We start from the raw sequence: 13,944 nt of genomic DNA on the forward strand, positions 1-13,944 counted from the left end.
CAACCCTGCGGCCCCCCCCATCCCACCCCCCAACCTCACCTGATCTCGTTGACACGGGGCAGGGGGTGCATCACCACCATCTTCTCCTTGGCCCGGGTCATGATGTGGGGCGTGAGGATGAACTGCCCGAAGCACTGCGGGGGTGCGGGGGGTAACACAGAGCCCTGAGCTCCAGGCAGGGCAGCTCTCACCCTGCAGAGGGCAGGAGGCTGCTGCCCTCACACCGGGGCAAGACCTGGGGTCCCCTCCCGCTACCCCCTACTCACAGCCTCGTACTCCTCTGCCAGGCGGAAGCGCTCCTTCTGAATGCGGGTCATGTAGAGCACGTCGGTGTCCGGCAGCGCCTCCTCAATGCTCCCAAACTCCTCCTGGGGAGACAACGTCAGTGGGGCCGGGGGGGACAACGACGGGGGCCCCTGGCCGCCTCACCCTGCCTGCTCACCTGCTTGATGCCCTTGGAGGCCACGAAGCTGGTGATGTCGGGGGGCATGCGGAGGCCGGGTGGGGTCACATAGCGCAGGTTGACGCGGTACTGGGTGAGCAGGCGGGCCAGGGAGTGCACCGTGCGCCCGTGCTTCAGGTCGCCCACCATGGTGATCTGGGGAGAGCGGTCAGCCTGACACAGTGCCGTGGGGCCCCAACAGCCCCCCCGGCCCCAGACAAGGCCATTCATCCCCACAGCACCATGGTAGGGGTGGCTGTGGCCCCCCCCCCAGCCCCCAGCGCCTTACCGTCATGCCGTTAACGGTACCCAGCTCCTCACGGATGGTGAAGATGTCCAGCAGCGCCTGCGTGGGGTGCTCCCCCACCCCATCGCCGGCATTGATCACAGGCTTGCGACAGTGCTTGGCAGCCAGCTGGGTGCACAGGCAGGGCTGAGCACAGGCAGGACCACAGCCCCCCCGGAGGCAGGACCTGGCTCCTGCTCCTGACACCTGCCCAGCCTGCCCTGCTGCGGAACATGGCCCTGCCCCATAGTGCAGGTCACCATCCCCGCCATCGCAGCAGCAACCCCTGACACCTTCAGGGTGGGACACAGCCGCCCCCCAGCCCCGCCACAGGCAGGAGACGGCCCCGCCAACCCCTCTCACCTCAACGGCACCAGGCTGGGGGTGCCGCAGCACCAGCACGTCGGCGTAGCAGCACATGGTCTGCACGGAGTCGGCCAGTGACTCGCCCTTCTGCACTGACGAGGTGGCCTCCGAGAAGGACAGGACAGAGCCACCCAACCGGCTCATGGCTGCCGCAAAGGAGCTGCTGGTCCGCGTGCTCGCCTCATAGAACATGGATGCCATCACCTTGCCCTGCAGAGGCCACACTGTCACCTTGGGGAGCCCGGGGCACTCATGCCTGGCACAGGGCTCCCATGGTCTCACGCGGGCTGCCAGGCAGCTGCCCCATGTCCAGCTCACCTTGAGGATGTCCAGGCTCCGCTCCTTCTGCACCAGCATGCGCAGGGTGTGTGCCACATTGAACAGATGCGACATCTGCAGGCAGAGGCGGCTCAGCCGGGGCATGCACAGCACCAAGACTTGGCTGACGCGCACAAGTCCCTGCACCCCCCGTAACCATCTGGGTGCCCACAGCCCCAGCACCCACTGCCAGCCCAGGCACCTGGTCCTTGGAGAAGTGCTGGACAGAGAGGACATGCTGGCCAACGAGGGGGTGCAGCAGCGGGGAGGTCTGGGAGGTCTGGAAGTGGGGTGTGCCCTGGGGGGATGCCTGGCGTGGGAGAGGGCCCAGCGGGTAGAAGTAGCTGTCCTGGATCACAGCTGGATCTGCAGCACCAAGAGCAGCCAGTCAGACAGCCCGCAGGAGTGGTGCCGCGTAACCCAGCCCACCCGCCGTGGGCCCCTGGACCCCTGTAGCACTCACCTGCTTCCACCGCCTTCCTGCCGGCCTTTTCACGGGCGTCCTCAGCTGGGGTGGGAGAGGGGAGCAGTGGCATTAGAGGGTGCAGGCAGCTATGGCACCCTGGGCCCCGCTCTCCCAGGGTGCCGCCGGTGTGGCACAGCCCTCCCGGCATTTGGCTGCACCGGGCAAAAGCACCGTGGGGCCCAACACCAGGGCCATAGCAACCCAGAGACGGGGTGGGCCAAGCCCCAGCATGGTGTTGTGCCCCTCTCCCCACACACCCCACAAAACCCGATCGGACGCAACCCAAATCACACTGGCAGGCGAGGGGTCCCCGAGGTGCCGCGCGGGCTGGGGCAGGAGGGGGGCAGGCAGGCACAGCCATGCCTTGTCCCATGGTGCCCGGCCCCATCACACGGTGCAGAAAGGGGCCCGTGCCGGGGCAGAGCGGGCAGCCCGAGCCCAGCGTGGCACCTGGGGGAGGGGATGCACTCATCGGCTGCGGTTAGTGCCATTAGTACGGCCGCGTCTCATTGTCTGAGTGAGTCCCCCCCCGACATTACCAGTGCCTCGGGTGCCCGGGCGGTGCACAGCTCCCAGCCTCCGGAACGCTGAACGGGACACAAGGGCCGGCGTCAGCGGGGCCGCCCAGCCGCGGCCCCAGACCCGGCCCTGGGGCGGCACGCTCGCTGCCCTGCCGCCCGCCCACCACGCTCCACCATGCCACGCCACCTGCCCCCCTACCTGGCAGCCCAGGGTCGGAGGCCCGGTGGATGCGGGGCGGGAGGTGGAAGCGTCCCTCGCCCGCGGGGCCGGCCCGGCGGGGGCTGGAGGCTCGGCCACGCAGCATCTCGCTGGCTGCCACGACATGCCGGGGCCGCTCAGGGGTCTGCAATGAGAGACTGAGCTGAAGCCAGGGCAGGACAGGGCAAGGACCCCCACCCCGCCAGCTCCATGCACCCCGGTACCTTCGTGCTCTCCTTGGCAGGGGCTGCGTGTGATGCCAGCACAGCTCCCGAGGGCCATTTCTTCACGTCCTGCCCGTAGCCAGGGGGCACCAGCACCTGCAGCCATGGGGGCGATGGTGTCAGTGCTGGGGGACCCCAGTGCTGGGAGGGGACCCCTAGATACAGGGGGAAGGGTACCCGGGGCCTTACCTGCCCATCGATGTAGGCGACCTCCCCACGCAGGACCACCCTCCGCACCGTCCCCTTCACCTTCATGCCCTCGAAGGGCGTCCAGCGGGCCTTGGAGAAGGCTGTGCGGCTGGGGATGATCCACTCATGCTCCAGGTCCACCTGCCAGGACAGTGGGTCAGAGGCAGCAAGGCTGGGGCCAGATCTGGGCTGGGTGGGCAGGGACCTACCTCCACGTAGGTGTCCTCCTGCGCCGGTAGCCCGAAGATCTTGCGGGGGTTCTCGTAGAGGCGCTGGACGATGTCCTCCACGGTGAGCCGCCCCTCCGAGACGGCCGTCAGCAGCAGCGGCAGCATTGTCTCCAGGCCGGGGTAGCCGGGGGGCGGCTCCTGCCCCTGCTTCTCCTCCAGCGTGTGGGGGGCTGCAGGACAGGGCTGGTTACTGTGGGACCCACTGCTGCCCCCAGCCCATGCTTCCGCCCCACAGCTGCCATCCCCCAGGGCTCACCATGGTCTGTGGCGAAGCAGTCAATGGTGTCCATGTTCTCCCAGAGCGCCTCCACATCCTGGCGGGTGCCCAGCACTGGCCGCACGGCTGCTCGGCCCTCCCCAAGGCGCCCCAGGTCATCCCGGCACAAGAAGAGGTGGTGTGGGGCTACCTCGCACGTCACCAGGATCCCTTTCTGCTTGGCTGCCTTGATGAGGATGATCTGGAGGAGCCGCAGTGAGGGGGGGCCCCCAAACAGCCCTGCACCCCATTCCTGGGGCCCACAGTCCCTTCACCATGTCCCTGTGCCCTGCTGCTCACCTCCTCCCTGCGGGCCACATGGCAGATGTGCACGGGACGCTGGTACAGCTGGGCCACCATCAGGACAGCGGCCACCGTCTGCCGCTCCGCATGCGCCACGACGGGCAGGTGCCGCGGCCACTGCTCAAAGTGCTGGGGGCGGGTACGGGGCTGGTGGGCACTGGCGCCAGGAGCCAGCTCCAGCCCCATGTCAGCCCCTGCCCGCAGCAGCTCACCTCCATCCACAGCGACACGTCGTCCATCCGCAGGCTGGAGAAGGTGTCATTCAGGTACATCTTAAGCCCGGCAGCCGCCCCGGCCAGGGGGCCCAGCGAGCTGGCGTTCTCCGAGGAAGCCCCCAGGAAAAGGGCAAAGTCACAGCGGGCCCCAGCCTCAGCCAGCTGCAGGGGTGAGAGGCGGTGGGTGCCAGGCCAGGGCCAGCCCATGAGCAGCGGGCGCACCATAGCTGGCACCGCAGTGCCCGGGGAGGGAACGTGACCATGGGGCTGGGCAGTGGCAGCCCCTCACCTTCTGTGCCAGGGCAAAGGAGGTGGCGTCGGTGACGGCAGGGTTGGTGTTGGGCATGGCGCACACCATGGTGACACCCCCAGCCAGGGCGGCTGCCGTGCCGGATGCAAAGTCCTCCTTGTGAGTGCCGCCCGGCTCACGGAGGTGGACATGGACGTCGATCAGGCCTGGGGAGCGGGGCAGCGTCAGCACAGGCAGCCCCTGGCCACAGGGAACACTGGACACCCTGGCAGCGCAGGGAAATGTCTCCTTTCCCCACAGTGCCCTCGGATGTGGCCAGCTTGGCCTCCGGCACTGCCTCAGCTCCATGCTGCACCCTGGGAGGCCCCAGCACTCCCTACCTGGCAGACGGATGAGTTTCTGGGATGTCATGCAGTCCACGTGCATCTTCAGCGGGGGGGCTGCCCCAATCTGGCCCAGCGCCTGCAGAGACAGCAACCATGAGGCAGGACCCATCTTGCAGGGGCACGTGGGGCCAGGGTTCAGGAATGGGGCCAGGATGAGGACATCTGCCTGAGTGGCACCCCAAAAACGACCCTCCCACAATACCCATGTACGGCACCCACCCCACAGTATCCACAACAGGACTTTCCTACCCCAGCCCCTGCTTTGCTCCCTTCACCTGCACCCACATCCCACGCATGCCAGCTCACCTCCACAAAGAGCTTAGTGCACTTGATGTCGATGATGAGCGGCACAGAGTAGTCGACGGCCAGGCGCCGGGTGCGGTACCCCTTGGTGACAAAGGAGGAGAGCCGGCGGCCCCCCGAGTTGCGCATTGAGAGGTTGATGACCATCTCAAAGTGGTTCTCAGCCAGGTAGTCCAGGATGCTCCGCTGGGTCTCCCGGGCACCGGCCTCACTGCTATCCGCCTCCTCAAAGTGCCAGTCCACGGCCATCACCTGCCAGCAGTGACACCCATCAGGGCCCCATGCCTCCCCCGAGGGTGCCCCCAGCCCCTGCCGGACCCCCGGCCCCAACCTTGATGCCGTGCTCAGTGTAGAAGTCTGCAGTGCCGAGGCTAGCATACAGCTTGTAGCCAAGGCTCTCCAGGGTCCGCACCGTGGGCAGCAGCTCACTCTTGTTCTGCAACGACCCCGGGGACAATCAGAGGGTGGAGGGGGGGGCCTGGCCCCTGCCTCAGCCCCCACCCCAGCCCCACGCACCTTGTAGCTGCCGATGGTCAGCAGGATGTTCTTCTTGGGGATCTTGAAGCCAGTGCTGAGCATGGCCTTCAGGTAAGCCTCACAGCGGTTCTCCCCAAAGCAGGCCACCTCGCCTGTGCTGGTCATCTCCACACCCAGCACCACATCAGCGCCCGCCAGGCGTGAGAAGGAGAACTGGGGCACCTGGGGGCAGGGGTGGTCTCAAAGGCTGACCAGCCCACGCACCCCAGCCCAGCCATGTGCCCCAGCCCAGCCCCTGCAGCCCCCACCTTGACACCAACGATGCCCGTGCCTGTCATTAGACCCACAGGCTCCACGTCCTCTCCCATGATCACTTGGCTAGCCAGAGCCACCAGGTCCACCCCCAGGGTCTTGGAGACAAAGGGAAAGGAGCGGGAGACCCGGACGTTGCACTCGATCACCTTCAGCTGGTCATCCTGGGGAAGAGGGGACAGCATGAGGCTCGTGTTGGCCTGAAGGGTATCCTCCCACATGGCACCACACCAGCTGGTGCAGCACCCCCTGGCTGAGGTACCTTGGCAATGAGCTGCAGGTTGAAGGGCCCCGTGACCTGCAGCTCCTGCCCGACGGCATGGACGATGGCCTTGATGCGCTCCAGTGTCTTAGAGGTGATGTCCTGGGGTGGCGTCACCAGCGTGGCATCACCCGAGTGCACCCCAGCGTTCTCCACATGCTCCGAGATGGCGATGGCCACCACCACACCATCACAGGCCACCGCATCCACATCGATCTCCTGTGAGCAGGAATACAGTCACAGCCCGGCACCAGCACCAAGGCAGGGGACCAGGCTCTTGTGGGGAGCAGGGGTGCCCGGGGGCTGGAGCAGCTTCCTGGATGGACCTTGGCCTCCTGGATGAACTTGGAGATGACGACGGGCTGCTCCTTGGACACAGCCACGGCATTGCTCAGGAACTTCTCCAGGTCACTATCCGAGTAGGCCACATTCATGGCAGCGCCGCTCAGCACGTAGGAGGGGCGCACGACGCAGGGGTACCCCACCTTGCAGCAGAAGTGCTTGGCCGACTGGAGGAGAGATGGCACCCTCAGAGGACTTGCCAAGGGCTGGTCCCCCCCAGGGCAGCCCCATCACCCTCATTAGCCCCCCACCTCCATGTCAGAGAGCTCCTTCCAGAGGGGCTGGCTGATGCCAATGGAGTCAAGCAGGCGGGAGAACTTGAAGCGGTTCTCGGCTGAGTCGATAGCCTCCGGGGAGGTGCCCAGGATGCGGCATTGCTGCCGGTGCAGGGCCATGGCGATGTTGTTGGGCAGCTGCCCACCCATGGACAGGATCACACCCTCAGGATTCTCCAGCTCATAGATGTCCATCACCACCTGCGACATTGTGTGGGGCGGGGGGATGGCTGGGACAGGGGCCACGGCAGCCCTCACCCTGCCTCAGCCCCACAGTGGGCAAGGTCCCCAGTCCCACTCACCTCAAAGGAGATCTCATCAAAGTAGAGGCGGTCGCACATGTCATAGTCAGTGCTCACTGTCTCGGGGTTGTAGTTCACCATGATCGTCTTGAAGCCCATCTGCCAGGGGAGTGGGATGAGGTGAGGCCAAGAGGCCCCCACTCCTCTCCAGCTCCATCCTCTGACCAGGGATGCCTGACCAACTGACCCCGCAGGGTGCCAGGGTCTAGCCAACCTTGCGGAGCTCCTGGATGCAGCCAACAGCGCACCAGTCGAACTCAACACTGCTGCCAATGCGGTAGACGCCGGAGCCGATGACCATGACATGGGGCTCGCGGAAGGCCAGGTCGTGCTCGGTGCCATTGTAGGTCAGGTACAGGTAGTTGGTTTGGGCCGGCCATTCCGCTGCCACGGTGTCAATCTGCTTCACCACTGGCAGGATCTTCAGGTCACGCCGCATCTTCCGCACAGCCAGCTCGGTGCTGTGAGGGGCAGGGTGAGCACCAGGATGCAGGCTAGGGCACAGAGCGGGGCCGCCCCCTCCCCACATTACCTGAGCACAGCCAGGGCCACCTGCTTGTCAGAGAAGCCAAGCTGCTTGGCCCGCTTGAGCACAGCGGGCGGCATGGTGCTCTGCTCCTCACGGTAGGACTCCAGCAGCACCGCATGGTCTGTGATGTTCTTCATCTTGTGCAGGAACCAGCGGTCAATCTTGGTCAGCTTGTAGAGCCGCTCGATGGAGTAGCCATCCCGCAGTGCGGCCGCCAGCACAAAGATCCGCTTGTCTGTCGGTGTCTCCAGCTCCTGCCAGGCCAGGGGGTTGAGTGGGGCCAGGTGGGGGGTAGATGGCTGCCTCCTCCCCAGGACTGTGCTCTGCCCCAGACCCTCCCATGCCTTCCCAAGCCCCGGAGCTCACCACATCTGAGGCCAGCTTCACAGTGTGGTCAAAGCCCACGCAGTTCTCGTCCACCATCCTCAGCGCTTTCTGGAAAGCCTCCTCGAAGTTCCTCCCAATGGCCATGACCTCCCCTGCGGATGGGGCCATGAGCGGCCAGACACCGCGCCCGCCATGCTGCCCACCTGTGCTGCTCGCCCGCCCCGCACTCACCCACGCTCTTCATGGAGCTGCCAATCTTGGTGCTGACACGCAGGAACTTGCTGAGGTCCCAGCGCGGAATCTTCACCACGCAGTAGTCCAGGCTGGGCTCAAAGTTGGCTGTGGTGGAGTTGGTGACAGAGTTCCTGGGGAGAGGACAGGGCGTCAGTGGCCAGGGCTGTCCCAAAGTGGGGGGTGTGAAGCTGGCTGGGGCAGCACCCCGTCCCGCACTGCAGCAGTGCTGTTACCTGAGGAGGGGCAGGGGGATGCCCAGGGCCAGCTTGGCAGCCACATAGGCCAGGGGGTAGCCGGTGGCCTTGCTGGCCAGGGCCGAGCTGCGGGAGAGCCGGGCGTTCACCTCAATGATGTAGTACTGCAGGCAGCAGGCAGGCAGGGTTAGTGGGGTGGCACGGGACGTGGCCCCCATGGCACGAGGCCAGGTGCCAGCCATGCGGCTCCCTGGGGCCTGGTGCTCGGCTGGCACCGGAAGGCTGCTAGCATGTGGAGGGCACAAATAGCGATGGGGGCCAAACATGAGGGCAGCCAGGCTGGGGAAGGGCAGCGCTCACCTGCTCCGACTCGGGGTTCAGGGCAAACTGGATGTTGCACTCGCCCACAATGCCCAGGTGCTGCACCACCTTCACAGCTGTGCGCCGCAGCATGAAGTACTCGGTGTCGTTAAGGGTCTGGCTGGGTGCCACCACGATGGACTCGCCCGTGTGGATCCCCAGTGGGTCCAGGTTCTCCATGTTGCATACCTGGCAGCAGCGGGGGTCACCGCAGGCTGCTGGGCTCCCGACCACCCCACACACTGCCTGCATATGGTTCTGGCCGCTGCTGCCCCAGGCGAGTCCCTCCTGTCTCCCACCACCTGCTCCATTGCCCTGGGGACCGACGGGGGCTTCCCTGCACAGCCAGGGCTTGAACACGAGCCCCCGGGACACCCCACGTGTTGCAGCCCCCACCCAGCACAGGGCGTCAAGGGGCACAGCTCCCGGTGGCACACAGCAGCCGTGCCGGCACCACAGGAGGGGCTGGGGAGCCCTCCCTGGGGAGAGGGTCTAGCAGGAGCCCCTGACCCCACGCCCCCCCAGCACCCAACTCCTCCATCAATTCCCCCCCAGCAGGCCTGGGGGGGCCTCCCCCATCCCGTACCGTGACACAGTTGTTGTAAGCATCCCGCACCACCTCATACTCGATCTCCTTCCAGCCCTTCAGGGACTTGTCCACCAGGACCTGGGAGGTGTGGGTGAAGGCCTGGCTCACCAGTGCCACCAGTTCCTCCCGGTTGTTGGCGAAGCCAGAGCCCAGACCCCCGAGGGCATAGGCAGAGCGCACCAGCACTGGGTACCCCAGTGACTCTGCTGCTGCCTGCGCCTGTGGAGAGCAACAGGGTCACGATGGGAGCATGGAGGACAGCACCCTGCCCGGGAGCTGCCCCCCCATCCTGCCCCACGACCACCCCCCATCCCACTCCTGGACCTGCTCCAGGGAGGCAGCGGCCTCGCTGGGTGCCACGTGCTCCCCGATCTCCTCCATCTTCTCCACAAAGACCTTGCGATCCTCTGTCATCTCGATGGAAGTGACAGGGGTGCCCAGCACCCGCACGTGGTACCGCTCCAGCACGCCTGCCTTGGTGAGCTCCACGCCGCAGTTGAGGGCTGTCTGCCCCCCGAAGGTCAGCAGCACCCCATCGGGGCGCTCGTTCCGGATCACCTGGGGGGCACGAGGCAGTGGGGCAGGGACCCACGGCGGCCCCGCAGAATGCACCCTTGCCCTCCAGCTGCCACCGTGCCTGTGCTGCCCCCCCAGTACCCCTCCCACCATCCCCCAGCCCCCCAGGTATCAGCCCCTCCACCAGCCCACAGTCCCCCAGGGAGCCCCCCAGGCACCCTCTTACTCTCCAAACAGCCCCCAGCCCTCCCAGCCCTGTGCCTCCCAAACCACCCCCTCCCAGCTGGCACCCCGGGGCGCTCACCTGGGTGACATACTCCGGGGTGATGGGGAGGAAATAGACCTTGTCTGCCAGCCCCTTGGAGGTCTGCACCGTGGCGATGTTGGGGTTGATCAGCACCGTCTGGATGTTCTCCTCCTTCAGTGCTTTGATGGCCTTACAAGGAGCAGAGGGATTATGACAGACGGCCCCGGGTCCCCACCCCCCACAGGGACCCCCACTGCCCCCCGCATCCCAGGGGTGGGCTCTCACCTGTGAGCCTGAGTAGTCAAACTCGCCTGCCTGCCCAATGGAGAGGCCACCGGAGCCCAGGATCAGCACCTTGCGGGGCCGGGCCACATCCTGACCCCCCACCGGCACCTCGTCATAGCTCAGCCAGTCCCGCAGGCGCTCCCGCACTGGTGGAGGGATGGGACACTCTGGAACCGGGGCCACATGCACCCCTGTGCACAGCCTTGGCCCCACAGCCCCACACACGGTCCCAGTCCCACAGCCCTATCTGCCCCTTCCTGCCTCGCACCCACCCGTCCGGGCACTGCCGTCTCCGCTCCGCAGGTCCCGCACCACCTCCATGAAGACGTCGAAGAGCCCCTCCAGGTCCGTGGGGCCGGCACGGTGCTCAGGGTGAAACTGGACGCTGTGGAGGGGGTCAGGCAGGGCACGGCCCCATGCCCCCTGGCCCCCCTAGCCACAGCCCCACACCCACCTGAAAAAGGGCTTGTGCTCATGGACAAGGCCCTCGTTGGAGCCATCGTTGGCGTTGGTGAAGAGTGGGGCCCAGCCAGGTGGCAGGCTGCCCGCCTCCACTGCGAAGCCGTGGTTCTGTGCTGTGATGAAGCAGCGCCGTGTGTCCTCATGCAGGCACGGCTGGTTGTGCCCACGGTTCCCATACCTGGGGCACCAGGATGGGCGTCAGGCAGGCCCAGGCAGCTGGGACCCCGCAGTGACCCAGACCCCAGACCCCCACTCACTTCATCTTGTACGTGCGGGCGCCGAGGGCCAGGGAGAGCAGCTGGTGCCCCAGGCAGATCCCAAAGATGGGTTTGGGCTGGGGTGCGTCCAGCACCCGTTGCAGGTTGGACACTGTCTCCTGGCAGAGCTGCGGGTCCCCGGGGCCGTTGCTGATGAACAGCCCATCAAAGTCTGTGTCAAGACAGCAGCAGGGTCAGAGTGGGGCCCCCCAGCCTCCCCAAGGCCCCACAGGGGCACAGCAGGGCCCCCCAGCTACCAGCTGCGAGGCACCCTGAGCCCACAGGCCCCCTGACACCCCAGCAGGGTCACACTGAGGTGATCTGACCCCATAACACCCATCCCGGTGACAGCAAGGGCCCCCCAGTCCCACAGCCCACCCTACAGCCCCCCATGCAGTGTCACATTAGGGCATCCTGACACCACAGTCCAGAGCCCCCCCATCCCAATCACAGCAAGGCACCCTGAGCCCATGCTCCCCCCATCCCTGTAGTGTCACACCAAGGGCCCCGAGCCCCAAAGCATCCAGGAAGGACGACATCAAGGCTCCTCAACCCCATGGCACAAAGCAGGACACGGTTCCCCACTTCCCCCAGCACCAGCCAAGGAGACAGCCCCTGCTCCAGACCCCATCTCCCCACCCCTCGGCAGGGCCCTGGGATGTCCCCGGCTGCTGCCACCCCACCTGCAGTGTCCAGTGGGTGGTCCCAGGGTACCACGGTGACAGCCGCCCCCCGCTCGCACAGGCACCGCACCTGGTTGTACTTGAGGCCGCAGTCAACTGCCGTGATGCGCAGTGACCCACTGGCGTTGAACACGCAGGGTGTCTGTGGGAGGGGTGAGCGTGGATTGCCCTGGCCCCCCCAGCCTAGGGCCAGCGCTCCACAGCAAGGAACTCCGCAGCCCCAGCTGCCCCCCTGCCATCCCCACCCATGCCCCCAGCCCCACCTTCAGCGACACCTCCTGTACCAGGTGCCGCTTGTTGGGGTCTTCAAAGGCGAGGCTTTTCTCAGGGGTCCCATCTGGCACCAGCTTCCCCAGCAGCGTCCCCTTCTCACGGATCTTCTTCGTTAGGGCCCGAGTATCCACGCCTGCGGACAGCCATGAGACATGACCCCACAGCCCCGTTCCACCCTGAGCAGGACCCTGTGCCCCAGCAACATTATCACCCCCAACCGCCAACACCGGGTCAACCCCCTGGGGGCGAATCCCAACACAGAGACAGGTCTAGTCTAGAACATACTGCCCCTTGGCCACAGCCCCCATCCGCCACACAGCCACCCCCAGCTCCCAGCCCACACCTGACCCCATGGTCTCCCCAGTCCCACCTTCCAGCCCAGGGATGTTCTGCTCCTTCAGCCACTGGTCGAGGGAGCGGGACACACTCCAGTGGCTGGGGGTCTCCGAGCACTCGCCCACCACCAGCGCAGCCACGTGGATCTTGCTGGACTCGAACCACTGGGGAGGCGGGGGGTGAGCATGGCCGGGCATGGGGTCACCAGCCCAGGAGAAAACCTGAGTGCCCCTCAGGTGCCCAGCCTGGTCATGCCCATGGGGCATGGTAGGGCAGCGACAGCCCAGGGCTAGGGGAGCCTCATGGGACAAGGACCCCATCCCTGGCCCACAGGGCACAGGACCAGCTCCCACTGACACCCCACATGGCATGTCAGGCTGTAACTACCCCCATCTCACCCCACCCCACCCCCAGATCTGTGAGGTTGAGGCTTGGTCCAGGTGAGCCCCCAGCCCTGGGAGCCCCAGGATGGGGTGCCTGGGCCCCCAGTGCTTCTGGACCGCAGCCCCCTGCCCAGGGGCCAGCACAGCCCATGCCACAGGACCCCTCAAGCTCAGCACAGCCGCAACACAAACCGGCTCACGGGAAAGCACAGCTCCCTCCAGCCACAGCCTCGCCGGGGAGCCCCAAACATGCCAGTGTGTCCTGTCGCATGGGACTGGGGCTCTGGTTCCCAGGAACAGGGCCTGCAGGAGCCACAGCAGGGACCCACACGCCCCCAGCCCAGAGAGGGCTGCTGACAGCAAGTGCAGGGCCGAGGGCTCCTGGCCTACCAGCGTGGGACAGGGCTGGGCAGGACAGACCCCCAAGGGTCAGCACGGGGAGGCCCGACAGCACTGCTGCAGCCGGGCCTGGACTCTGCCCTGGAGGCAGGGGTGGCCCTGGGACAGGCAGCATGGAGGCTGCAGGGCTGGGAGGGGTCCGGGGCCTTGAGCAGGCAGCTGGGACCCCCGTCCTCGGCGAGGACAGACACACGGCTCCGCTCCCTGTGCGCTGCGAGGACACCCCAATTGCACTGCACGGGGGTCTCCCCCCCTACCCTGCCCAGCCCGGGTCCCCTCCTGGCAGCACGGCAGGCTGGAACACCCTGGGCCCCGCTGCTGGCTCTGGGCCCTGCGGCACCGGGGTCAAACCTCCGCCCGCTGCCGCGTGCCGCCCCGGTGACCCGCGCTCCCCCGCCCTGGCACCCTGCGCCGTCCCACCCTGCCACGCGCTGGGGGCGGCTGCCTCAGGCAGTTCCACCCGCTGCAGGGATACGCTGCCCCACGCACCACTGCCTGGCCCCCCTTCTCACCCTGCTGAGGCCGAAGGGGTCGGTCTCGTCCCGGGGGACCCCGTAGTTTCCGACGAGCGGGTAGGTGAGCACCAGGATCTGCGCCTTGTAGGAGGGGTCGGTGAGGGCCTCGGGGTAGCCCACCATGCCAGTCTGGAAGACTGTGAGCGCAGGGAGAGGGGCTGGGGACGGCTGGGACGGAACGTCCCGGCCGCCCCGCGTCCCGCCGGCAGAGGCATCCGAGCCCCGGGCGCGGCCGAAACCCCCCCGCCGCCAGCGCCCCGAGTCAGCCCCCGCTCCTGTCTCACGGCAGGGCGCCGAGCAGAGGGGGGGGGTCCCCGTACCGGGCCCCTCCCCTGCTGGCGACGCTCGCCGGGCTCGGGCCGCCCCCCGACATCCGCCGCCGTCCCGGACCTGGTCCCGGTCCGGCCCCGCCCGGCCGCACTCACCGACTT

The 13,944-nt window shown here is 66.9% G+C and overlaps 1 protein-coding gene across 1 annotated transcript in view; it reads right to left on the bottom strand.

Moving 5' to 3' along the window:
* Positions 1–13,636, bottom strand: part of CAD (carbamoyl-phosphate synthetase 2, aspartate transcarbamylase, and dihydroorotase) — a 13,971-nt gene extending 335 nt beyond the window's left edge. Inside the window, exons 1-42 of the mRNA XM_010565894.1 lie at positions 13,511–13,636; positions 12,251–12,380; positions 11,871–12,013; positions 11,608–11,749; positions 10,925–11,096; positions 10,660–10,845; positions 10,478–10,590; positions 10,206–10,351; positions 9,978–10,109; positions 9,482–9,715; positions 9,155–9,376; positions 8,569–8,757; positions 8,248–8,372; positions 8,012–8,145; positions 7,820–7,932; positions 7,457–7,707; positions 7,139–7,385; positions 6,925–7,023; positions 6,599–6,823; positions 6,332–6,514; positions 6,006–6,224; positions 5,740–5,907; positions 5,471–5,653; positions 5,286–5,390; positions 4,958–5,206; positions 4,646–4,727; positions 4,305–4,471; positions 4,013–4,177; positions 3,798–3,929; positions 3,498–3,699; positions 3,221–3,411; positions 3,012–3,152; positions 2,865–2,918; positions 2,599–2,743; positions 1,876–1,920; positions 1,615–1,778; positions 1,413–1,487; positions 1,092–1,304; positions 732–857; positions 443–598; positions 267–368; positions 40–134 (exon numbers count right to left, since the gene is read on the bottom strand). Of these exons, the coding sequence (XP_010564196.1) occupies positions 40–134; positions 267–368; positions 443–598; positions 732–857; positions 1,092–1,304; positions 1,413–1,487; positions 1,615–1,778; positions 1,876–1,920; positions 2,599–2,743; positions 2,865–2,918; positions 3,012–3,152; positions 3,221–3,411; positions 3,498–3,699; positions 3,798–3,929; positions 4,013–4,177; positions 4,305–4,471; positions 4,646–4,727; positions 4,958–5,206; positions 5,286–5,390; positions 5,471–5,653; positions 5,740–5,907; positions 6,006–6,224; positions 6,332–6,514; positions 6,599–6,823; positions 6,925–7,023; positions 7,139–7,385; positions 7,457–7,707; positions 7,820–7,932; positions 8,012–8,145; positions 8,248–8,372; positions 8,569–8,757; positions 9,155–9,376; positions 9,482–9,715; positions 9,978–10,109; positions 10,206–10,351; positions 10,478–10,590; positions 10,660–10,845; positions 10,925–11,096; positions 11,608–11,749; positions 11,871–12,013; positions 12,251–12,380; positions 13,511–13,636 (6,491 nt within the window). The remainder of the gene's footprint in view (positions 1–39; positions 135–266; positions 369–442; positions 599–731; positions 858–1,091; positions 1,305–1,412; positions 1,488–1,614; positions 1,779–1,875; positions 1,921–2,598; positions 2,744–2,864; positions 2,919–3,011; positions 3,153–3,220; positions 3,412–3,497; positions 3,700–3,797; positions 3,930–4,012; positions 4,178–4,304; positions 4,472–4,645; positions 4,728–4,957; positions 5,207–5,285; positions 5,391–5,470; positions 5,654–5,739; positions 5,908–6,005; positions 6,225–6,331; positions 6,515–6,598; positions 6,824–6,924; positions 7,024–7,138; positions 7,386–7,456; positions 7,708–7,819; positions 7,933–8,011; positions 8,146–8,247; positions 8,373–8,568; positions 8,758–9,154; positions 9,377–9,481; positions 9,716–9,977; positions 10,110–10,205; positions 10,352–10,477; positions 10,591–10,659; positions 10,846–10,924; positions 11,097–11,607; positions 11,750–11,870; positions 12,014–12,250; positions 12,381–13,510) is intronic.
* Between the last annotated feature and the right edge of the window lie 308 nt (positions 13,637–13,944).

The sequence above is a fragment of the Haliaeetus leucocephalus genome, unplaced genomic scaffold, assembly GCF_000737465.1.
Source record: "Haliaeetus leucocephalus isolate CR32 unplaced genomic scaffold, Haliaeetus_leucocephalus-4.0 Scaffold197, whole genome shotgun sequence".
NCBI lineage: Eukaryota > Metazoa > Chordata > Aves > Accipitriformes > Accipitridae > Haliaeetus > Haliaeetus leucocephalus.